Raw genomic sequence first — 25,272 nt, 5'->3', positions numbered from 1 at the left:
TATTTCTCCTTACTCCCGTAGCCCACAGCAGTTGTGATCTCATTTTCCTTTTATCACGGGTGGGTGGCAGTCATATAAATACCGGGGTCTTACACGGTAATTAGAAATTAGTCCCTTCTTGAATTATTTAAGTGACATCTAATGTGCCAGGGCTGTATTGAGTTCCCAGTCCATGTTTTTTTTAAGATTTTATTTATTTATTTGTCAGAGAGAGTGCACAAGCAGGTGGAGCAGAGAGAGAGGGAGAAGCAGACTCCCAGATGAGCACGGAGCCCGATGCAGGACTCGATCCCAGGACCCTGGGATCATGACCTGAGCTGACGGCAGACACTTAACCCACTGAGCCACCCAGGCATTCTCCCAGTCCATATTTTTGCTTCAAGATCTTCTGTAGATCTGCTTAAAACCTTCCATTTCAGGGGCGCCTGGGTAGCTCAGTCGTTAAGCATCTGCCGGCTCAGGTCAGATCCCAGGGTCCTGGGATCGAGCCCCACATTGGGCTCCCTGCTCAGCAGCAAGCCTGCTTCTCCCTCTCCCACTCCCCCTGCTTGTGTTCCCTCTCCCGCTGTGTGTCTGTCAAATAAATAAATAAATAATCTTAATAAAATAAAATAAAAATAACAAATTTATAAAAAAAAAAACCCTTCCATTTCAGATATTCTCTCAGACGTTATTTAGTGTAAAACATATGCAGTACCACTCTTGTTAAATTATTAGATTTAGGGAATGTACCAGAAGCCTAAAGTTGCAGGTAAATGTTTTATTAGACAAAGAACCCACAGTTCTTTTTAACTTTCAGTAGCTGAAGGTTAAATACTACACTTTATGAAAAGATCTTAAAAATCACAACGCATGGTAATATATTTGCTTTATACATTTTAATAGAGCTAAAATGTATTGTGTAATAGGGTGAAGTAAAATCTCACAGTCATGCAGTGGTGTTTAAGTCACTTAGCTCTCTTGGAGCGTCCTCTGAGGGCCAAGTCTCAAAATATTGGTTGCAAGTGGATTTTCAGGGCCAAACATGAACTTAGCTGGAGTAGTGAGCACCACGGGTTTTTGAAGTAGATGTTGAGCTCTGGGTTTCAGTCCTCAAAGACTGGCCTGACCTCTCAGTTCTTCTCTGTTTCTAAATCTGACATCAGCTCATGTGAGTCCAGCGTGTCTGCTGGCCACAGGAGTGCTCCTTGAAACAGTATTTGTGTAGGAGACACGGCCCAAGCTGATGTGCAGCAGATCACACGGCAGGGACACGGCCCGCTGTTCTGGCCACACCACTGTTTGGAAGACTTTCTCGTAACTGTTTTCTGTCATTTCGCCTGTGTTGGCTCCAGAGGCTTCCTGAATCCTGACCTTCCGCTTTATCTCATTATCATACAGGAGGACCCTGTTCCCAATGGCCTGCGGGCACTCCCAGTGTTCTATGCTGCTACAATAGCAATAAATGTGTTTTCCATCATGTACACGGGAGCACCAGGTAAGAATTCCTTGGAAGTTTAAATCCAGCAGGCAAGGCGTATTATTACTTTTGGACTTCACAGTATTGGTTTATTTGGTGCCAGCACTGTTGTTGGCTGACAGTAAAAAAAGCATCATTCATGCTCATTATGGAGTAGGAAAAAGAGTAGTAAATGCATGTCCTTGTTTTAAATACTCAAGAGGTATGTAAAGGACAAAGGCAACAAACAGACTTGCAAGTGAAAAAAGAACTTGAAATCCTCATTCTGCTGTTTGCGCTGCTGTGTAACCGAACTGGAGCAGCCTTCTTCTACACAGGATCTAACACCATGCACCCCGCTGAGCCGCAGAGGAGTCTGGGGCGGGGGGGTGCGGGGGAGAGGGTTGCACGTGAACAGTAGCGGCCACACATCGGTGACACGCAAGGGAAGCTCTGATGTGGCCCGTGGCACAAATGCCAAACTCCCTGGCATTTGTCTGACCAAAGAATCCAGTGAGTAGAAGCTACCCCCCCTTTTTTAAAGATGCTGAAACTAGTGGGTGATTTTATTTTCAGAATTACTTCTTCCCATTCTGATGGCTTTTGTTCTTTTTACAAAAGGTCTTCGGGGCTTTGGGGTAGGGTCGGGCAGGGTTAAAAGGTGTTTTCTTTTGCATTTTGGATGGCTAAAGAAAAACATATATGGTATTCCTGTTGACAAACATTTCAGTATGGGTGAGCATTCTAATTAAATACTTCTGTACATGTTTTGGTAGAGAGGCTTCCTTCTGTTTCTCTTTGTGGTGGCCTCCTACAGGGAGATCCCAAATATATCTATTTCTGTGGGGATATCTGGAGTCAGCAGATATGTTAGTTTGTGTTATTTTTCTTCTTGATAATGTTCTTTATGGATTAAGATTCAGTTATTGGCCATATTTGACAAAAATCTCCCTCTTTCTGTTCAAAAAGATAAAATTTCTCCTAAATAGCACGTCATAACACAGTTGAGAAGTGCCCTCTTCCAAAATGGGGGAATGTCCTTACTGATTCTTCAGACTCAGTGTTCTCAAGGCCATGTTTCTCAGATTTTATTTTATTAGACATATATAATTATGTTTGTATACTTCAGGACTGCAAATAAGAAACTTTCTGAATGAATGTTAACATTATATAACTTTCTGCTTTGGCCTCCCTGCAGCAATCAAAATGTTGATCTTCAGGGTTTAAATGCTCATGGTCAGGACTCCAGACTTTGGGTGGGAGCCTGGGGGTAGAGCGTCACAGCTGCCTTAAGTAAAAAGCACAAAGCTGAAGGCCATGGGGACGAGGAGAGCCGGAGAGGGATGGAAACCTAGCCTCAGATATCAGCAGCCTGGTGGTCCTGGAGGTTTTGTAATTCATGGGCTAGGAAAGGTGTGTGTCACAGACTGTCTTCTCAATATATAAGAAAATTGGAGGCAGGGAGAACACAGCTCCACACCACAGAGTTAATCAACCACCACCAAGTTGAATCTCCCAAAGCATGCACATGGTGCTCGGCTGGCCCTGGAGCGCCAGGAAGGGAGAGAGCCACCGCGGCGCTGCCGTGAGCCTCCCATCTCCTCGCTCCTCCGGAGTCTTGTTCTTAACTTTATATTGGCGCCCGGAGCACCAGGTAGCCGACGAAAAGGCCCAGCGGGTATCAGCGGCCACCTCTCGGCTTAGTGATTTCAGCGACCCAGGGGAGGCTGCCAATGCCTTTGTAGTACCAAGTCCCGGAAATGTGAGTTGGTATAAATCAGGATGATTTATTTTTATTTATGCATTTTGTTTCTTTCTGTCCTCTATTCTTCTTGCTCCTGGTGGTTCTTCTGAATGTCAGAAGTCAACTCTGTGCTTTTAATTAAAATTTGCCTTTTTCTATACTTGGCCTAATTTTTTTCCATCTCTTCTTTCTTATTTCCTCCCCGTTTGCTGCAGTTTTGCTGAAAGAATCTTCTGAGTGGAGTAGTAAATATTGTAGAGAAAATGAAGCTGTATGATGGATGAGACACTAAGGATAATATCAGTACTTCATAGGGAGGTTGTAAGAAATAAAGAGTGCTGAAGTGCTGAATTGTAGTGCACTGAATTGCACATGAGTTAGTCCTCTTGGTCCCCGGAGCTCCTCTGGGACACTGGCCGTGCAGACCGGGAAGGGAAGCACAGTGGGGCCGAGTCTCCAAGCGCACGTAACGAGGGAGGTAGAGAATCCTAGTCCCGGGCCCTGGGTTCCGCGTGATGACATTACACCGCCGCATGACGACATTACACCGCCGCATGACACAGCGCGGGTTGGACACCTGCCGTACCGTTCCTGGTCCCTCCTGTCACCACGAATGACAGTGCTGGGCATGGAGCCTACTTAAAAATACACCAGCCTTTATACATTCTTTCCTTTCTTTTCACTCTCTTTACAAATGGCTTCTAATAGGAGCGCCCGGGTGGCTCAGTGGGTTAAGCGTCCAACTCTTGATTTTGGCTCAGGTCATGATCTCAGGGTTGTGAGAAGGGAGCCCCGCAGTGGCCTCGCTGGGCATGGAGCCTGCTTAGGATTCTCTCTCTCCCTCTGCCCCTGCCCCAGCTCACTCTCTTGCTCTCTCTTTCTCTCTCTCTCAAAAAAAGGGGGGGCTTCTAATACATTTAGAAGCCTGGTTCTATGTTCATATATATTTAATATACAGGTAGTATAAAGAGGGTAGCTACCTCTTTAATTAGGGATATTGAAACATCTGCACAAGAATCTCAAAGATCATTCCTCATTTGAGAGCACAGACTATAGTCCCAGTGTTGGAGTTAACATTGGGCAGCCATGCTGTCAGGAAATCACATCCTACCTCTCTGAGCCTCTGTGCGTCATGATAAAGTGAGGACAGCAGGAGGACTTCCGTGAAAGGGCCACCATACTATGTGAGATAATGCAGGCAGGGTGCGGACACGGTGCCTGGCCCATAGTGACTTGTAATATGTGCTAGGGCTATTTTGTGACTGTCAATCATAAGAAGTAGCCTCATCTTTTCCGCCTTAAGTTGCCAGTATATCCTGACTCATCCTATCTTTTTATTTTTTCCACACACGTTGGTTTGGAAAGCTTCTTACTTGAAGTTTTCCGGGGGCAGGGGAGGTTACCTAGAGGAGAAAGAAAGATAAGAAGGTCATTTTGCTTCCCCACTGAGGCAGAAAGGACTTTGCTAATATTTTGGTTCCTGGGGCATGTTTGTAGACTATCCAGTAGGTGCGTCCGGATCTTCTGTTTCTTTAAACAAAGGTTAACTTTTGCCCTTCAAAGCGGACTTTGTCTACTCCTCCCTTACGCGGGAGCTCTGCTTCATAACAGTGGTGTCATATTTGGTGATAAGGCTCAGCTGAGAAGGGTCCCTTCGACAGTGACTCAGTCATCCTCCTTTCAAAATCTGCCTGCCTTCCTGCTGGTCTGGAATTTATTCCTCCTAGTTTCCTTCCTTCCTTAGAACATTTCCATTCAACATGTAAGTGCCTCAGAGGTAAAAGGAAGGAACGAAATTCTCTAATAAATGAGGAGCGGCATTAATCTTACCCTGTTTCAGCTGTAAGAACTTTTGATAAATAGCATTTTTACGCATGGACATGACTTCAGTGGGGCTCGTTGGCTGTTGAGATCTAGTGCTGTGTTTTGATTTCCTCTGCTCCTCCATTCTAAATTATTTTGAACTTGTTTATATCTTAGGCTGAGTTTGATTTGTTTTACTTTGCATTTGACATGACTTCTCAAATAAAAGTCATTCTTCTACTTCAAAGCCTGAGCACTTTAAAAAACTGTCTCTGCATTTTTGTCCTTAAAAAAATAATTTGCAAGAAGCAAAAATAACTTTAGGAAATAAAGTGCTCACTTGGATTGGATATAAGCCTGAGGTTTATTTGTAATGAAAAAGTCTTCAGTTGTGTGGGACCTGGTTTTGTGAGTGCCGAAATTCATTGCATGCTTCTTTGAGCTGTCAGAGCTGATAGGCTAAGTATGCCTCTGGTGGTTGTGTTTAACTTCCGAGTTGAAGCGTGGTCCCCCGCCCAGCAGCATCAGCATCTGCACGTGAGGTAAAGGAGTGTGTGTGTGTGTGACTGTGGAGAGATGTCCACAGTGTATTGTATGTGGGAAATGAAATCACAGAACAATATATACAGTATGATCCTACATCTGTTCATTTTTTTTAAAAAGAAAGATTCTCAAAAACATTCTACACTGTATGTTTATATTTAGAAAATACCTGGAAAGAGACACACAAAATAGTTAACAGAGTTTCTCTAGAAAGTAGGTTCAAGAAAGAAGAGTGATGAGGAATTTTCATATTTGTACATCATACGGTTTTGTACTGATATTTTCATAATAAGCGTATGTTATATATAAAATTAGAGAAGAAGAAGAAAGGCTTTAGAGAGATGCTGAGGAGTGGGGGTATAAGGGAAGTAATATAGTTAACATGCTGTTGGTTTTATAGGAGTTGTATTTATTCTATAGATTCTAATAATGGCCATCATAGGTGGAAAACGAAGTATAACAAAGTAATGAACCCGGAAGATAGTGTTTCTGAAGAGTCTCCTGCATATTCTGATCTTGGGGGGATTTGGGATGGAACTGTAAAGATGTTTGAGGTTAGAGCTGCATCCCTATTCATCACATCCTAGCTGTTGAGAAACTAGAAGGAGCTTGAGCTGCACGGCTGTCGAGTGCCTGGGCTGGGCCTCGCAGCCCCGGTGTCCGTGTGGGCGTCCGTGTGGGCTCCTGAGGCCACTCCTGGCCCAGGGAAGGGAGCGGTTCGCGCCGTGTCCATGGAGTGAAGAGGTGCCCCGTGTCTTACTGCCAGTTTAAGTTTCATGATTATTGGAAAACAGTTTGAGATCCTCACAGGAAGACAAGGCAAAGGAGTTTTGTCAAAAGTTTTGTCTTGGATGTGCATTGATTTAAGTGCCTTTCTACACTGAATTTTTCTTTTAAATATTTTATTTATTTATTTATTTGACAGAGAGAGACACAGCGAGAGAGGGAACACAAGCAGGGGGAGTGGGGAGGGAGAAGCAGGCTCCCTGCAGAGCAAGGAGCCTGATGTGGGGCTCGATCCCAGGACCCTGGGATTGTGACCTGAGCCAAAGGCGGACACTTAACTGACTGAGCCATCCAGGCGCCTCCCTACACTGAATTTTTGTACTTAACTGTTTGTTATCCATGAAACTCGATTTTATATATTCGGTACCAATCACAGCTGTGTGATGTAACTGTCCGTTTGCATGTGAATCTTTGTGTTGATTTGCTGCCCTGATACATTACTAAATTGCTGGAATAATTTGGTCAGATCCAAATTCTGTCCCCATTCTGCTCCTCTCTGCTCTATCAGTGACTTTCCCCATCTTCCTGCATTCCTTCCGTTTTTCTCTTCCTTGATTTTCTTACTGTCTCGGCCCCACTTCCACCCTCAGTGATGTGTTCACCCCCGACTCTCCCTACCAGTTTCCCGTGACTTAGGGGGATTGCAGAGCTTTCTGGCCACTTCCCAGGCCAAACTGATGGCAAAAGAGATTGTGATGATAGAGCTACAAAGGCAGGTGGTGCTGTGGCTTATTGTCTACGCCAAGGATCAAAAGTCTTGTAGCCAGCCTCAGTTTCTCTTTTTTGGATGTTGGTCCTGACACCTCAGGATTCCCACGAGACACCAGCAGAAAGCGTGGAGATGGGCTTGGAAGGAACACAGAAAGCAGCCCTTCTCTGCTTTTGTTGTGGGCTGTGCTCAGCACAGATGGAAAAAAAATAGTGCCCGAGAGCAAACATGCTCACTCATTTAAAATAGCTAGATAGATTATAGAGAGGTAGATAATACATAAAATCTATGAAGAGATTGTTTCTCTTCCCACAGCATCCAGGGCTTGCCTCTCTTACATCAGATTCACACAATGAAGCTACAAGTGGCATAGTTAACAATTTTATCAACAACTAAACCAGAAGGCACAAAGGAAACCTCTTCAAAAACCAAATACTTGGGCTGCCTGGGTGGCTCAGTTGGTTAAGCGTCTGCCGGGGTCCTGGGATCAAGCCCTATATCGGGCTCCCTGCTCAGCAGGGAGTCTGCTTCTCCCTCTACCCTTCCCCTCCTGCCCATGATCTCTCTCTCTCTCCCTCAAAAAAAAAAAAAAAAAACTTTTAAGCTATAAGAATGATTGGTACTGTTCTTAGCTGATCAGTTCGATGTTGGTAATTACCAGTTACTACCCAGTTTGGCAAGAACCAGCTTTGGCGTGATCTTTTATCACATGTATTAAGACGCTGACGTGAAGTTGTAGAGCAGAAGGCAGGAAGCTGGGACCCGCGGGCACAGCGCAGTAAGGGCAGCCCGAGTGGTTTTACGGGTGGCAGATTGAGGGGCAGAGCCTGAGCTGGGGCTGGGCTGCCAGCTAACAGGGCACAGCCCCACCTGAGTCCACAGCTTTCTGATGTTAGAGTGAGCGTTAGGACTGGAATAGTCTAGCTCCTGAGTGTCTGTACTCCCTCCAGTGACCCCTTAGCTATAATTAAGCTAGGTGATTCTGGGTTTTTGTTTTCCCTATTTATATATGCTAATCCTGGCTCTCACTTACAGTATTAACTACCCATTCTACCTCTTACAGTTACCGAAATGTTTAATAATACCTTAATTGAATAACTTTGAGTGGGTTTGTATGTTTGAAATGGTTAACAGTGTAACAAAGCCTGCATCATTAAAGATTTATTTAATCCAAGAGCAACGAGCAAGGTTTTAAATAGTGTATTCCTTTAAAACTTTTAAAACATGTTCAACAATTTACAAAAGTGACATGCTTATCATTTGTTGTCCAAGTTAACATTACAAAAGTATATGTAGTGAGAAGTGAAAACCCCCTCCAATTTCCTGTCTCTCTACAGGAGTAGCCATTGTATCATTCTAGAACTTTTTCTATACACTTGTGCATATGGTAATAGTATAAATATGGGGTTTTCTTTTTTAAACATGAATTGGATCATGGTATACATCCAGGCAGCCTTTCTTACTTACTAGGTTGTGGGCCTCTTCCTTATCAGTATATAGAGATCTACCTCATTTTTATGACTCTGTCCTATAATTATTTCACGTTTCCATAACGATGCAGGTATTTGTTGTCTCGCATATTCTTACTGTTACAAATAATGCCATGGAAGGATTCTTGTACGCGTCTGCTCGTTCCTGTGCAAGCATGCTTGTTTAAGTTGAAAACCTGTGAATGCGGGTGAAATGTTGCCTGTTGCCACCAGTGACAGAAGATGTACAGAATGCAGAGTGACGAGTTCTGGAGACAGAACAGTGCGAGGAAAATGTGATGTTCCTAAGCCACGTGCACTTCTGCCTTTTTATTGGCTAATGTAATTGCAACTTAGTGCGCATTATTGAATTTTAATGAAAAATTTTTCTATGTTGTAATTCCATGAGTTGACACTTCAAAGAAGAGTTAAGTTCGAAGGTCAATGTCTTTTGAAAAAACTTTTGTTTCCAAGCTGACTTTAAAAGGGTTTGTGTATGTGGTCAGAGTGTCATGGCCATTTAAAGCAGAGCTTAAATGCTGACTCCTCAGAAACCCAAACAGGCAGCAGTCAGCAGCTGTGTGATGTGAGGGTTCCAGACCTCAGCTTCTCGCTGCCCTGGAGGGGGCCGGTGGCAGGGCGGAAGACAGCAGAGTCCCTTCTTGGCTGTGCTTGTCCACTCTGGAATCTTGCTGTTGAGATAATGTGTAAATGGTTTTATTCCAACTTAATACACTGTCTGCGCCACGTTGGTAAAATGTTAATAGTTGGCTTACTACTCAGTTTAACCACATATTGACAAGGTGTAGTGTGTCTTAAACACACATCTTCTTACCCCCAAAACTATAGCATATTTTTTTTGGTTAAGAGTTTTATTAAATATAGAGTCCAGGTGATTCATTTTGGATTTAGGAAATGTAAAGTATGTTGATATGAGGCTTGACCTTTCAGAAAGAATCCACTGACAACACGACTGTCCTTCTTCCTTCCCAGTGCTTGGCCTGTCCCTTCCCATATGGGCAATAGCACTCATCTCCTTTGGTGTTGCGCTGCTCTTTGCCCTTTTTGTATGGCTCTTTGTGTGTCCATGGATGCGGAGGAAAATAGCAGGTAAGGGCTTTTTTTTATTCCTCTGATTTACAAAATCCCTGGTTCCTGGGGCTTCAGGTATAATCCATAATCACCCTTACTAACACAGGAAACTGAAAACATGGATGAGTCTAGAACATAGCACTGAGATACATGCCCCATCCTTGTCTCTTGGCTCCTGACTGCTTTCCCGCTCAAACTTGTTCTTGGTAACTTGTGACTTGAGTGAGCAGTAAGGTCCTGGTTGCCTCGGATAACTGGAAGTTGACTGTTTGGTCAGGTTCTGTCAGCCCGATGAAAAACAGTAGTCTTCAGGGAAATGCAAATTAACACTATAATAAGATATTAGTTCACACCCACAGGATTGGCTAAAACTGAATAAACTAGTATTTTGAACTGTTGATGAAGAAGTGGAATAACAGAATTTTCATGCATTTATGGTGAAAAATGGCACAACCACTTTGGAAATTAGAAGTTTCCTGTAAAGTTAAGCATACATTTACCACATGACCCAGTAATTCCACTCCTAGGAATTTATCCAAGAAAAATGAATATACACATCCATAACAAGACTTGTATGCAATCATTCTGTCCTAATAGCCAGAAACTAGAAACAGCCCCAGTGTTCCTAAATAGGTGAAAGGATGACCAAACTGTGGTATATTCATACAGTAGAAGCCTGCTTAGCACTCAAGAGAATGAACTACCCACAACATAATGAATTGCACAGACGTTGTTTTGAGCATAAGAAGCCAGCTACAAAAGAGTACGTACTGTATGATTCTAGGGGAAATTAATCTATAGCAATAGAAACCAGTGGGTGCTGGAGATGGTGGGGAGTTTCAGTAGACTGATGGCAAAGGGGCACATGGGAACATTCCATGGACATGAAAATGTTCTCTGTCCCAGTTGGGGGAGTGTTTTTAGGGTGTACTCATCACAGGTCATCTGCCTGTACACTTAAAATGTATGAATTTTATTATGTATAAATTACGTCTCGACATAAACAATTTTTTTAAAAAGAAGAATATGGGTCAGAAAGTTGCCAGAGTTGTTTTTCTGTCACTAGCAACATAATTCCAAGCCTCGAGGCCACATGCTTTTATATGGCTCTCAAAAGAAAAGAAGTATTTACTTTTGGCCTCAGAGTGTGCCTTACAATTGTGTTTCAGTGTGGACATGTCTGACTTTGAAAACCCATATTTCAAAGAAGAGCAAAACGAATGAGGAGACATACCATATTCATGAATTGGAAGACCCAGTGGAGTTACGATGTCAGTTCTTGTCAAATTGCCCTCTAGATTTAATACATTTTAAATTAAAATCCCAGCAAGATATGTGGTAGATTTAGACAAGTTACTTTTAAAATCTATATGGAAAGGTAAAGGAACTAGAATAGCCAAAAACAATTTTAAAAAAGAACAAGTTGGAGGATTCATACTACTCGACTCAGACTTAATATAAAGCAACCAGACCGTGTGGTATGAGTGAAAAGATAGATAACCCATATTAATAGAACAGACTAGAGTCCAGAGATAGACCCACACAAATACAGCACATTACTTTTCAACAAAGTACAGAGGCACTGCAATGGAGAAGGAGACATCTTTCAACAAATGGTATTAGAACACTTGGACATCTATATGCAAAAAAAAGAACCTCGACCTAAGCCTCACACCTGTAAAAAAACAACTCAAAGCGCATCATAGATTTAAATGAAAATAGAAAGTGGTAAGACTTTTAGGGAAAAAAATAAAATGCATAAAATTTGTCCATATTTTTTTGAGCCATTCAGATTGGTGTGTAGTGGTATCTTGTGATTTTAATTTGCACTTCCGTGATGACTAACAATGTGGAGTACTTTTCCATGGACTTATTTGCCATTTATATAGCTTTACTGATGAAGTGTGTGTTCAAATTTTTTGCTCATTTTGTAACTGCACTATTTTCGAAGATTTCTCTGTGTTCTGAATATAAGTCCTTTGTCAGAGGATTTGCAAATACTTCCTCCTAATCCGTATCTTGTCTTTTCATTCCCTTAGTAGTGTTTCTCACAGAGCAATAGTTTTTAATCTTGATGAAGTGCGGTTTACCAACTTTTTTTATAAATTGTGTTTTGGGTGTCACATCTAAAAATTCTTTGTTTCACCCACTAACAAAAGTTTTTTCCCCTTTCTAAAATTTTTATAAAAATCACAAATTCTGTGGTTTCATTTATGTGATAGTCTGAAACAGACAAAACTGTAGGGACAGAGACCAGGTCAGTGGTTGCCAAGGAGCTGGGCAAGGGGTCTGACTACCCAGGGAGCTTTAGGAGGTGATAGAACCTCTCTGCACCCTGATTGTGGGGGCGGGGGTTACATGGATCTAGACACCTCTTAGAATCAGGACAGACACACACATAGGCACATAGTCAACTTACTGCATATAAATTTAAACAAAAACTAAAAAGATGCACATTAATACATACAACTTCAGACTAAATGGTGTAAAGCCACATCAATAACGGGTTGATAACTAGCTGCTGCTGCTTCCCTCATGTAGCCCCGCTCCCTGCTCTCTGCTGAGAATAAATATCACCTCCTCTGTTCATACAGAGTCCTTGCCTAAGATGAGCCCCTTAAAACAGGCCGCTGGCCTGATTTTACCCCCTACTTAAATGCTTTGATGTTTAAAGACTTCCTACTGTCTGAACATTCTTGTCAAATAGACTATAAAATCTTTGCTTTCCAGCTTAAGGCTATTAATATGACAGCAGGAAACTGATATTGCCCCCCGTTATAGCTTCCCTTTTTTTTTTTGCCAATGCCATATTTTGATATTTTCACTATGTGTTTCTTGTTCGGTTGTTTTAAGTACACACTAGTGATTAAGGACATGGACCATAGAACTAAACTGCCTGTATTTTACCACCTGGGTGACTCTGGGCAAATGGCTTAGTCTCTCTGTACCTCGGTGTGCTCATTAATATAAAGCAGAAAATAATGAAACCTGTATCGTGTAAGCGTTAACAATTTTTGCTTAATTATTAAATAATTGTAATCTTTACAAATATTACTTCTCCCATTTTGATTATAAGTACCTTGTGGTCGGAGATCTGTGTGTACCTTTCTTTGTTCCCTGTACTACAGAACAGAAGTGTAGTTTTGGAAGATGTGTGTGTGTTTCTTCTGACTCTCTAGATAGAGAGAGGTGATGGAGATTCTGTGAGTGTATCCAGCAGAGGAACTGAGAAGAATACTTGCATTTTAGTTCTGTAGGTGAGAGCTTAGGTATTTGCCCAGGAGAATTTACAAGTAGCGAGATCATTAAATCAGCCATACCACTTATCAGATCTGATTAAAAAGAATGCTACAGAGCTTTCAAGCAGCTTTTTAAAAAAAATCCGTTCTCTCTTATGAAAGTAAAGAGTTTTTTAAAGTAAGTAGGATCTCTCTGTTCCTTTTTGGAGGATGATTTACTTGTTTCCTAAGATTTGGTGACCTGAAGAAATCAGAGACCAATAATTTAATGAACAGAAGAAAACCAAACAGACTAAAAGTAGTATCTCTGAAGACAAAAAGGATAAACAGTTCAGTGATTTTGAGGTTAGTTTAAGAAAACAGAAGGCCAGTCCAGATGGTTGTAGGATTACAGAATGCAAGCCCTGGAAGGGACCGTGGGGACCAGATCTAGGCCTCTCTATTTGTTGGTGTTGGAGGAGATAACTGAGGCCTGAGCCCCCCTCTTGTCCTCAGTAGCTGAATTTTTCTGGCTCAGGTTTCCTGGATAATTGAACTCTCCACTTTATTTTTTCTATCTAGCTATAACTATTTTTTTTTCATTTCCAAAGTAACTACTGAAGTATAAAGATAAATATTCATTTTTTAATAACAAGAACTCTATTTCACCATTTTCATTTATGACTATATTTTCTTTAGGCAAATTACAAAAAGAAGCCGCTTTATCGCGAGTGTCTGATGAAAGCCTCGGGAAAATTCAGGAAGCGGATTCCCCGGTATTTAAAGAGCTGCCAGGTGCCAAGGCCAATGACGACAGCACTGTCCCTCTCACGGGGCCTGCAGGGGAGCCAGCTGGGACCTCAGAAGGCACGTCAGTGGGAAACCACCCCCGGGCCTCCTACGGTAAGATGTGTGCAGAGGATTTGGGTTTGCGTAGTTGGCAGAAGGCAGTTCTGGGGGACACCAGCCAGGCCGGCCTATGGGTGGTTGGGTCTTAATGCACAAAAGCGCTCCCCAGTTTCATGTTTTGGGAGAACCCAGGCTAAAGATGTCTCAGGAGACCAGGCAGTCAACAGAGCAGGCTCACTCTGGGCCTGTGATTTTCTTCCAAGAGCTATTTCTGGTCTCATGGCGGGGCCCGCACACCTGCGCACACTGCCTCCATGCGGCTGGGCTCGGCCTGCTGCGCGCGCATCCTCCAGGGTGCCGTCACCCAGCTGCCAGAGGTTGGCCCTTCCAGCTCCCTAAGTGTGCCTTCCTCCCAGAAGACACAAAGAGAAAGCTGAAATTGGAACCAAGGAGGTCGTCCTACTGTAGAATCACAGAAACCTCAGAAAACATCGAGATTGTCCTGCGGCGGGGGTGTTCTTTTGTCTCCTAACATTTGTGGAGAATGATGGGCGAAGCACCAGGCTCTGCCAAGCCTGTCTGGGCAGCTCCCCGCCTCCCTGCAAGGTGGGGCCCTGGCACCTGCTTTCGCTTCCCGTAGGTGCGGTCTCCGACGTGGCCCAAAGAAAGCAAATGGATTTTGCCCCACTGATCTGACAGATAAGTGCCTCTGACAGTCATGATTGGCCTTTAAGGAGCACCTAAAATATCTGTCTCACAGTGAACTGGATTTTGTCCCTCGTGTATGAAGTTTCCCCAAGATAAGTTCCTTATAAGGATTCTCCCTTTATTGGGTTACTAGAAACAGGAAAGAGTGCTGTGGTAATTTCTAGAAGACACTTTTGAAGAGAAAAATAGCATCATTTTCAAATGCCATATTACTAGTTTGTATGTTTCCAAATTTCCTTTTTTATTTTAACCATATTACGTGTTCTCTATAGTTAATTTGTAAAAGAAAGCATGTGGGAAAAAATTGAAAATCCCCCGTAACCCTAATTTCCAGAGATAACCACCATGAGGAGTGAGGAGTATTTCCTTCCAGAAACGGTTTATATTCGAAAGGCTAGAAAATCAGACTTTCGTTCACCCTTTTCAGGAAGGGCACTTTCCATGACTCACGGCTCTGCAAAATCGCCCGTCTCCAACGGTACCTTCGGCTTTGACGGCCACACGCGGAGCGACGGGCACGTGTACCACACGGTGCACAAAGACTCGGGGCTCTACAAGGACTTGCTGCACAGAATGCACACGGACAGGGGCCCCGAGGACAGGCCCGCCCCGGAGAACAACTACAGGCTGCTGCGCCGGAACAACAGCTACACCTGCTACACGGCCGCCATCTGTGGGATGCCCGTGCACGCGACCTTCAAGGCCGCCGACTCGTCCTCCGCCCCCGAGGACAGCGAGAAGCTGGTGGCTGACGCCGTGTCCTACTCCAAGAAGAGACTCCGCTACGACAGCTACTCGAGCTACTGCAATGCGGTCGCAGAAGCTGAGATCGAGGCCGACGAGGGAGGTGTGGAAATGAAGCTGGCCTCTGAGCTGAGCGATCCTGACCAGCCCCGAGAGGACCCCGCAGAAGACGAGAAGGAGGAGAAGGACACAGCCGAGGTCCACCTCCTGTTCCATTTCCTGCAGGTGCTCACTGCCTGTTTTGGATCCTTCGCTCATGGTGGCAATGACGTGAGGTAAGTCATCCGCTCGTTCAGCGAGTATGTGCGGAGGGGCCGCCTGCGGGCCGGGCGCCGTGCGGACAGCCGACGGAGACCCCTGCCGCTGGGAGGAGACAGACGGTAGCGTACGTGGTGCGCTAGGCCGTGTAAGCGCAAAGGGGAGAATAAGGTAGGAAGGGGGTGGCGGCGTCTGGGGGGCTGCGGTGTTGGCTAGGCTGCTCAAGTTAGGGCTGGCTGGGTGAGGTCTGAAGGGGCTGAGGGAGCCAGCCGAGTGAGCGTCTGTCGGAGAGCAGCCCCAGGACAGCAGGTGCAAAGGCCTGAGGCAGGAGCGGGCCTCGGGTACCGCAGGAAGAGCAAGGAGGCCACGGAGGGAGAGAGTGTGGACTGTAAGGTCAGCAGGCCATGGAGGCCTGGAATGTGTAAAGAGTCTCTGTTCTCTTCTTCTGAGCTGGGAAGCCCTAGACAAGCCGTGTAGTTTCCCAAAGCCTCAGTGTCCCAATCTGTGAAATGGGGGTGAAACTAGTATCAGCCTTATGGGGTTTCCAGGAGGATTAACTGAGATGCTGAATTTAATGTGCTTGGGACGGTGCTCCTCACATAGTCAGTATCTATGTATTTCCTTTATTACTATTACTATAATTATCATCAGGCCTAGTGTTTTTTTCCAAATCAGGAAAACATGCTGCTGTCATAGTTCTTACTGCGCAGATGTTATGACTGTCCATTCTATAGCTGTGGCTTTCCAGACTCTGCCTAACAAGGTGCGGTTCAGTGTCTGCTCCTTTTAAAAGAAGTCGTCCTCCCAGACGAGAGGCCTGGACATCTCGGGTTCCACTCACTGTTATGTAGGTGTCCCTGTGTCATTGCTTTTGAGGCATCATGTTCTGTCCTATCTTAGTTTCTTGACTGCCCCCCCTCCACCCCCAGCACCACCCTGCTTCCTCCTCCTCCTGATCAGAAATTGTTCACCGAAGCCCTGGTACTGGTAAAGTGTTCTGAATTGGGTCCCTGCTCTTTGGGAGTTTAAATTCCAGCTGGGGAGATTAAAAGACCATACATGGAAAAGTACCGAACCACCCCAGAGCAGTATCGCAAGGCCTCAGGGAGAGTCCAGGTGGGGACTGCTTCAGGAGGCTGGAGTCTCGGGCAATGGCTTGCAGTGCAGGGGCTGGTTTTGAAGCTTCTGAGTACAGACATGGTTGGATAAAAGCAAGGTTCTGGAAGTAACACGACAGTGAAGAGAGGCTTCTATTCCTTTAACCATAGGTTATTACCTTTACCCCAGGCTTCAGTGCTGAACCATTTATAACTTACTCTAACCCATCTCAAAACAGTCCTTTGAGGCCATAAGTGGTATCCTTCAAAGACAGGGAATCTGAAGCTCAGAAATGTGACATTTCTGACCCAGGATCATACAGCTAATGAGAAGCAGACTCGAGCAGCAGCTCTTTGTGACCCTCAGCCTCCACTCTGCCTGCACGACGTCAAGCGGGCTGAGAAGGGGAGACTGGACCTGCAGACAGCCGCCGTCGAAGGCCTGTGGGGGGTTCCGCATGCGGGAGCTCGGAGGTTGTCACTCCATCCTCACAACAAGTGAAAAAGTGGACAGATGGGAAAATCAACAACCCGTCTTGGATCCATAGAGTGAGGAGGACCCAGGGCAGATGGCTGTCCCCAAGACGAGTACGGGAGAGACAGAGAAGTATAGGGGGTCGTGGAGGAGACTCGCGAATGGAAAGTGCTGTGGGGACCAGTGCTGGGCCGGAGAGCCTGAACTGGAATGATGAATTCCTGGAGGCTCCATGGAGACAAGTGTGAGGGGTAAAGACTCCAGGGAGAGCCCCGCCCCCCACACCAGATTGTCAGTTTTACCTCTACTAGGAGCTCTACCCGCTCCTCTCCGTGAAAATGAGAGAAAACAATCCCCTCCTACTTCCATCACGGGGGAGAGGCAAAGTAACCATTTTGACATACCCAGAGCACTGTGTTCTTAACAAGCTGCCCTCAGGGGAAACTAGTTAACCAGAGCCTAGCCCGCTGGGGTATTATCACAGCCTAACCTGGAGGAAGGGAAACCCTAGCCCACGTGAACCATCCGTCCTACACGAAGGGGGAGAAACAAACAGAAATACTTGTGAAGTTCGCAGTCCAGAGGCAGAGCCTCATGGAAAGACTGAGATCTAACCACAGGACTAGCAAAGCCTTCCCTGCCCTGCTATACCTCTCCACCACATCACCGCAGGCCTACTTAACAGCAACTCATTTTACCTGGTACCTCGTGTCTGCCTATCAAGAAAGAATATAGGACATACCAAACGGCAGAATGCACAATTGGAAGAGAGCGCAAGCATCAGAACCAGTCATGGCAAGGGATGTTAGAATGATCAGATTGGGAATTTAAAACAACTATGACCAATATGCTAAGGGTTCTAATGGATAAAGTAGGCATCATGCCAGAACAGATGGGCAATGTAAGCAGAGGCATGGAAACCCTAAGAAAGAACCAGAAAGAAATACTAGAGATGACACTGTAACAAATGAATGCCTTTGATGGGCTTACTAGGACACTGGACACGGCTGAATGAAGAATCTCTGAGCGTGAGGATATGTCAACAGGAATCTCCAAAACCAAAAAGTAAAGAGAACAAAGACCGAAAGAAACAGAATAAAATATCCAAGGAGTGTGGGACAGTTACAGGGGTGTTAACATATGCATAATGGGATTACCAGAAGGAGAAGACAGAGAGCAAGCAACAGATGAAATATTTGAAACAATAATGACTGAGAATTTCCCTAAATCAGTGGTAGACACCAACCCACCCATAGGTCCAGGAAGCTCAGAGAGTAGCAAGTGGGATAAATACCCCCAGGAAACTATACCTAGGCATATCATTCTCAAACTACAGAAAATCAAAGATAAAAGAAAAATTCCTGAAAGAAGCCAGAAGAAAAAACTTATAGAGGAATAAAGATAAGAATTACATCTATCTTCTCCTCAGAAACTATGCAATTGAGAGTGGAGTGAAATATTTAAAGTTGTGAGGGGGAAAAAAATCCACCAACCTAGAATTATGTACCCTGGGAAATTATTCTTCAGAAGTGAAGGAGAAATAAAGACTTTCTCAGAAGAACAAAAATTGAGGGAATTTGTTGCCAGAGAAATACCTTGCCTCTTGAGAAATGTTAAGAGAAATTCTTTAGAGAGAAGAAAAATCATATAGCTCAGAAACTCAGATCTACATAAAGAAAGGAAGAACAGCATGGAAGGATTAAGTAAAGGTAAAAATACTTATTTTTCTTATTCTTAATTGATCTGAAAGATAACAGTTTGTTCAAAATAATACTAACTGTATCAATTATTCAATCATGTATGCTAATATATATTATATATACATAGTTACCTAAATATAGTTTAATATATAAACATATCTCAACAAGTTAAAAAGAATATAAATAATTACAATGTCTGCTCTCAGACCACAGTTGAGTTAAAATACACACCCCCCTGTATATGCATACACACAGCTTTATATATGTATATGCATGTAGCATATGTATACGTATATATAATTGACCTTTGAACAATATGGGTTTGAACTCTGCATCCACTTACATGCAGGTTTTTTTCTGTACTATAAATACATTTCTTTATATATTTTTTTAAGATTTTATTTATTTATTTGTCAGAGAGAGAGAGCACAAGCAGGGGGAGCGGCAGGCAGAGGGAGAGGGAGAAGCAGGCTCCCCGCGGAGCAGGGAGCCCGATGCAGGGCTTGATCCCAGGACCCTGGGATCATGACCTGAGCCGAAGGCAGACGCTTAACTGACTGAGCCACCCAGGTGTCCCTTCTTTATGATTTCCTTAACATTTTCTTTTCTCTAGCTTACTTTATTGTAAAAATATAATACATAATACATATAACATGCAAAATATGTGTTCCTAGACTTCCAGTCAATAGTACTATTAGTAGTAAGGTTTTTGTGGAGTCAGAAATTATACACAGAGTTTTGACTGTGTGGGGGTCAGTGTCCTAATCCCCACAGTGTCGAGAATCAACTATGTATGTATTTTATGTATTTTACATTTATATATTTTATATTTATATTATATATTTTGCATATATATGTTGTTATGTATGCCTGTATTAAGTGAAATGAATGACAGCAGTGATACAGGGGATGGGAGGGAAAAATGAGGATTTTTTTAATTTTAAGGACTCATGCTGTCTGTGAAATGGTATAGTCTTTTTTGAAAGCAGACATGGATTAGCTGTAGAACTATGTATTGCAAAGTCTAGGGCAACAACTAAAAACAGTTTTAAAAAAGTATAATCAATATGATAAGAGAAGAGAGAAAATGAAATCATATAAAATGCTCAATTAAAAGGCAAAAAAAGTGGAAGACAAAAATAGGAAAGAACAAGGCCAACAAATAGAGAAGAGTCACAAATACAGTAGGTATTAGTCCTCCTATATCAGTGATCACTTTGAATGTCAGTGGTTTAAATGCACCTATTAAAAGACAAAGACTGTCAGACTGGATCGAAAAACAAGACCCAAGTATATGTTGCCATAAGAAATCCACTTTAAATATAAAGACACATTCAGGTTAAAAGTAAATGGAAGGAGGAAAATATATCATGCTAATACTAATGAAAGGAAAACAGGGGTCGCTATGTTAATTTTAGACAGAATAGACACATTCAGCAAGCAGAAAATCAGTAAGGACACAGTTGAATTCACTAACTCCATCAAGTCAACTGGATATAACTGGCGTCTGTGGACTGCTTCCTCTAACAGCAGAATTCACATCCTTTTCAAGCTCATAGGGAACATTCAGCAAGACATGCTATATTTTGGACCATAAAACACACCTAAACACATTTTAAAAAAAATAAAGCCAATATAGTGTCTGCTGTCAGAGCATAATGGAATTAAACTAGAAATCCATAACAGAAAGATAATTAGAAGATCCGAGAATATAAGGAGATTAAACTTCTTTTTTATTTTTTTTTAAGATTTTATTTATTTAACAGAGAGAGACACAGCGAGAGAGGGAACACAAGCAGGGGGAGTGGGAGAGGGAGAAGCAGGCTTTCCTCTGAGCAGGGAGCCTGATGTGGGGCTCGATCGCAGGACCCTGGGATCATGACCTGAGCCAAAGGCAGACGCTTAACTGACTGAGCCACCCAGGTGTCCCTTCTTTATGGGGACAGAGGGAGAAGCAGGCCCCCTGCAGAGCAGGGAGCCCGACACAGAGCTCGATCCCATCCTGGGATCATGACCTGAGCCAAAGGCAGACGCTTAACGACTGAGCCACCCAGGTGCCCAGGAGATTAAACTTCTAAATAACACGTGGATCAAAGGAGAAATTTTTAAATATTTTAAACTAAATTAAAATGAAAACACATCAAAATTAGGAAGCAGCAAAAGCAGTGCTTAGAAATTTATAGCACTGAATGTATATATTGGAAAAGAATAAATATATAAAATCAGTAATCTAAATTTCTACCCAAGGAAACTAGAAAAAGAGGAGAAAATTAAATCCAAAGTAAGCAGAGGAAATAATAAGAATTAGAAAAGAATCGGTGAAATTGAAATCAGGAAATCAAAAGAGAAAATCAGTGAAACCAAAGGCTAATTCTTTGAATAGATTAATAAAGATGAGAAGCCTCTAGCCAGGCTAACTAAGAAAAAGAGAGGATACAAATTACTAATATCAGAAATGAAAGAGCAGACTTCACTATAAATCCTATGGACATTAAAAAGATAATACTCTGAACCACTCTGCCCATAAATGTGATAGCCTAGATGAAAAAGACTAATTCGTTGAATGACACAATTTGCCAGAACTCATGAAAGAAGAAATAGACTATCTGAGGAGGCCTATCTCTATTTAAGAAATCAAATCGATAATTAATAACCTTCCAGAACAGAAAGCCCCACGCCCAGATGGGTTCACTGGTGAATTCTACCAAACATTTAAGGAAGAAATTATGCCAATTTTCTACAGACTCCTTGAGAGGATAGAAGTAGAGGAATACTCCCTAACTTTTTCTACAAGGCCATTGACATAAAAGAAAACTACAGATCAATATCATCACAAACATGAATGTACAAATCCTCAACAGAATATCAGCAAATTCCATCCAGCAATGTATAAAAAGAATGAAACACCATGACCAAGTGATATTTATCCCAGGTATGCAAGGCTGGTTCAACATTCAAAAATCAGTTAATGTAATCTATCACGTCAGTAGGCTAAAAAGAAAAAAATCACGTGATCATATCAATAGAGACAGAAAAATCTTGAACAAAATTTACCACTTAATTCATGACAAAAACTCTCAGTAAACTGGAATAAAGGGGAACTTCCTCAACTCCTGAAACGAATAAGCAGTTATAGCAAGGTTGCAGGAATGAGGTTAATGTACAAGTCAGTTGCTTTCCTACACACCAGTAATGAACAGGTGGCATTTGAAATTAAAAACAGGATATTGTTTACATAATGAAACAGGTATAAATCTAACAAAATATGTACAAGATCTAGATGCAGAAAACTACAAAACTGATGAATAATATCAAAGAATTAAATGGAGAGATTTTCCATGTTCAAGGATAGGAAGACTCAATATTGTCAAGATGTCAGTTCTTCCCATCTCGATTTATAAATTCATTACACATCCCAGTCAAAATCCCAGGAAGTTATTTTATGGATATCGACAAACTGATTGTAAAAGTTATAAGGAAAAACAAAGACCCTGAATAGCCAGCACCGTGTTGAAGGAGGAGGACAAACTGAAGGACTGACACTACCCAACATCAAGACTTACTATAATATAGCCACAGTAATCAAGACGGTGTGGTCATGGCGAAAGAATAGATAAATCAGTGAAATGGAATAGAGCTCAGAAATAGACCCCTGTAGGGCACCTGGGTGGCTCAGTCGTTAAGCGTCTGCCTTCATCCCAGGTCATGATCCCAGGGTCCTGGGATCGAGCTCTGTGTCGGGCTCCCTGCTCTGCAGGGGGCCTGCTTCTCCCTCTGCGCCCCATTCATGTGTGCACTCTCTCTCTCTCAAATTAATAAATAAAATCTTTTAAAAAAAAAGAAATAGATTCCCATAAATATAGTCAACTGATTTTTGACAAAGGAGCAAAGGAGATAGAGCAGAGCAGAGAGAGTCTTCTCAACAAATGGTGCCGGAACAACTAGACATCCATGTGCAAAAAAATGAATCTGGACACAGACCTTACACCCTTCGGAGAAAGTAACTCAAAACGGATCGCAAACCTAAACGTAAAGAGAAAAACTTTGAGACTCTAGTGGGATAACACAGGAGAAAACCTAGATGACCATGGGTATGGAAATGACTCTTTAGATACAACATCAAGGGCACAGTCCATAAAGGAAATACTAGATAAACTGGACTTTATTAAAATTAGAAACTTCTGCATGGTGGAGGACAGTGTCGTGAGAAAAGAGAAGCCGGAAACAGAGAAAATATTTGCAAAAGAGATATCTGCTAAAATAGTAATATACAAAGAACTCTTAAAACTCAACAATAAGAAAACAACCCAATTTTAAAAATGGGCCGAACACCTTACCGGACACCTCACCAAAGAATGGGGCGCATGGGTGGCTCAGTCGGCTTAGCATTCAACTCTTGGTCCTAGCTTAGGTCTTGATCTCAGAGTCATGAGTTCAAGCCCCACGTTGGGCTCCACTCTGGGCATGGAGCCTATCTTAAAACCCAAACCAAACCTGTGGCATCCTCCAAAACAGTGCGCATGTGCCTGCCAAGGGCCTGAGTGACAGTAGCGGGTTGAGGGGAAAGGGCGTAAGCACCTGAGTGCTGCCGCCTGCTGGTGACAGGACTTTGGCATCCGCTTCCTCATCAGTAAAATGGGAGCATCAATAGCTGGGGGGCACGGTGGGTGTGAGAACCAACGGTTAGAGACTGTGTCTGTGGCCTGTCGTGTGGGAGCTGACACAGCCACCCTGACTGCTAGCTAGTAGTAGGAGCAATGCTAGTCGTGAAAATGCAAATAGAGAAAAGAATAGAAGAGGAAAACAGAACTGGGTGTTTGTGTCCACTTGTCGTGATATTTCAGTACTTCTTTAAAAAATTAAGAAGGCACACACCCATTAAGGGGCCTCCTGTAAAAAAAACCCACAATGACAAGTGTCGGCGAGGGTGTGGAGAAATGGGAGGCTCATGCGCTGTTGGTGGGCATGGAGACTGGCCCAGCTGCTGTGGAAAACGGTCTGGAGTCTCCTCAGAATACGAAAAAGAGAACCGCTGTGTGACCCCACAGTCTTCCTTCTGAGTGTGTACCCGGGAGAAGTGCAGGCAGGGTCCTGAAGGGGTACTTGTACACCCGTGTTCACTGCACATTACTCCCGGCGGCCAGGGGGCAGATGAAGATGTGAGCTGTGCGCCCGGGGGGTGTCCAGCCTTGCAGAGGGAGGAAATTCCCACTCGTGCTCCCACATGGATGAACCCCGAGGACATGATGCAGAGTGAAGTAATAAGCCCATCACACAGAGACGAATACTGAGTCATCCTGCTTCTGTGAAGTACCTAGAGTAGTCAAATCCGTGGAAACAGAAAGTAGGGTGGCGATGAGCTGCGGCAGGGGGTCAGGGCAGAGGGACTTACTGTTCCGTGGGTGTAAAGTTCCAGACTTGCAAGGTGAGAATGTCCTAGAGATCTGTTTCACAACACTGTGAACTGCTGAACACTACTGAACCGTACACTTAGAAATGGTGAAGGTAGTACATTTGATGGGGTTTTTCATCTCAATAAAACAAATTAATCATTTTGATTATGTGGGTGATCCACAAATACAGGCCGATGGGCTCTCCTCAAGCCTGGGAAGCTGCCGCCCACTGTGCACGGGACCTCGTGTGCATGCAGACCGTGTCTGTGTCACCATCTCTTTTTCCCTCCCAGTAACGCCATCGGTCCCCTGGTAGCCTTGTGGCTGATTTATGAGCAAGGCGCAGTCCTGCAAGAAGCAGCGACCCCCGTCTGGCTGTTGTTTTATGGAGGAGTCGGCATCTGCACCGGTCTCTGGGTCTGGGGGAGAAGAGTGATCCAGACCATGGGGAAGGACCTCACGCCCATCACGCCATCGAGGTAAGCCAAAGCACCTGCCAGAGGGGCAAGGCTGTCCTCCCAGGCCTGCTGCAGAACCCGGCTGCCCCTCTGCCCCCATGCCCTCAGCACAGCCTCCGGGCCGCTGGGGGCCCAGTGGGGACAGGGCTTGCCGCCCGTCGCCGCCCTCCGGCCCGTGCACCCAGCCCATCCACAGTGGCACCAAGCGAGGGAAAGTGAGAGGCTGGAAGTTTAGGAGGAAGAGAAGCTGAAGCAGAGCGGGAGGGAAGGCGAAAAGAAACCCTGGTCCAGGCTCCCGGGAGTCTTACCCCACAGGAGGCCCAGAGGGCAAGTGGGCCCAGGGTCTGCATTTCCAGAAAATTCTCCGCCACACCAGCTTCACCTGCTGGATGGAAGCAGCTCTCGGCTGCCACCCTTGGAGGTTAGCTTGTGCAAGCTCCCTGGGGCTCAGCAGGTGGGGAACGGTGCCCCGCTGCCCTCCCACGTGGTCTCTCCGTGGCCCTCCTGTTGTGTATTCTCCATGTATATTCAGGGTTAAGTACAAACTGACAGGAGAACTTTGAGAATACAACTAAACTTGGAACCACCTATTATAAGGAAGTCTTTTCCCCCCTTGAAACCCACTGTAATGAACGATTCTTTTATAAGATGGATTTGAAGAAAAATGAGCAATCTGAGGGAAAAATTCACTTTTTTTGCAAGAAGTACACATTTTAAAAATGGGAGAATGTTTTTTTTTCCTCTGCCACTTTAGAAATGACTAATTTAGCGTTTTTTACACAGCAGGA

General features: G+C 43.8%; 1 protein-coding gene across 3 annotated transcripts in view; it reads left to right on the top strand.

Moving 5' to 3' along the window:
• Positions 1-25,272, top strand: part of SLC20A2 (solute carrier family 20 member 2) — a 104,733-nt gene that overhangs the window by 65,378 nt on the left and 14,083 nt on the right. For all 3 annotated transcript variants that reach the window (XM_028124057.2, XM_028124058.2, XM_088020977.1), the window contains exons 5-9: positions 1,381-1,477; positions 9,486-9,602; positions 13,502-13,705; positions 14,787-15,378; positions 24,320-24,505. In XM_028124057.2, the coding sequence (XP_027979858.1) occupies positions 1,381-1,477; positions 9,486-9,602; positions 13,502-13,705; positions 14,787-15,378; positions 24,320-24,505 (1,196 nt within the window). The remainder of the gene's footprint in view (positions 1-1,380; positions 1,478-9,485; positions 9,603-13,501; positions 13,706-14,786; positions 15,379-24,319; positions 24,506-25,272) is intronic.

This window comes from Eumetopias jubatus, unplaced genomic scaffold, assembly GCF_037043125.1.
Source record: "Eumetopias jubatus isolate StellerSeaLion01/CBP00866 unplaced genomic scaffold, mEumJub1_p1.0 scaffold_2, whole genome shotgun sequence".
Lineage (NCBI taxonomy): Eukaryota > Metazoa > Chordata > Mammalia > Carnivora > Otariidae > Eumetopias > Eumetopias jubatus.
This window is presented reverse-complemented; position numbering and strand designations above follow the sequence as displayed.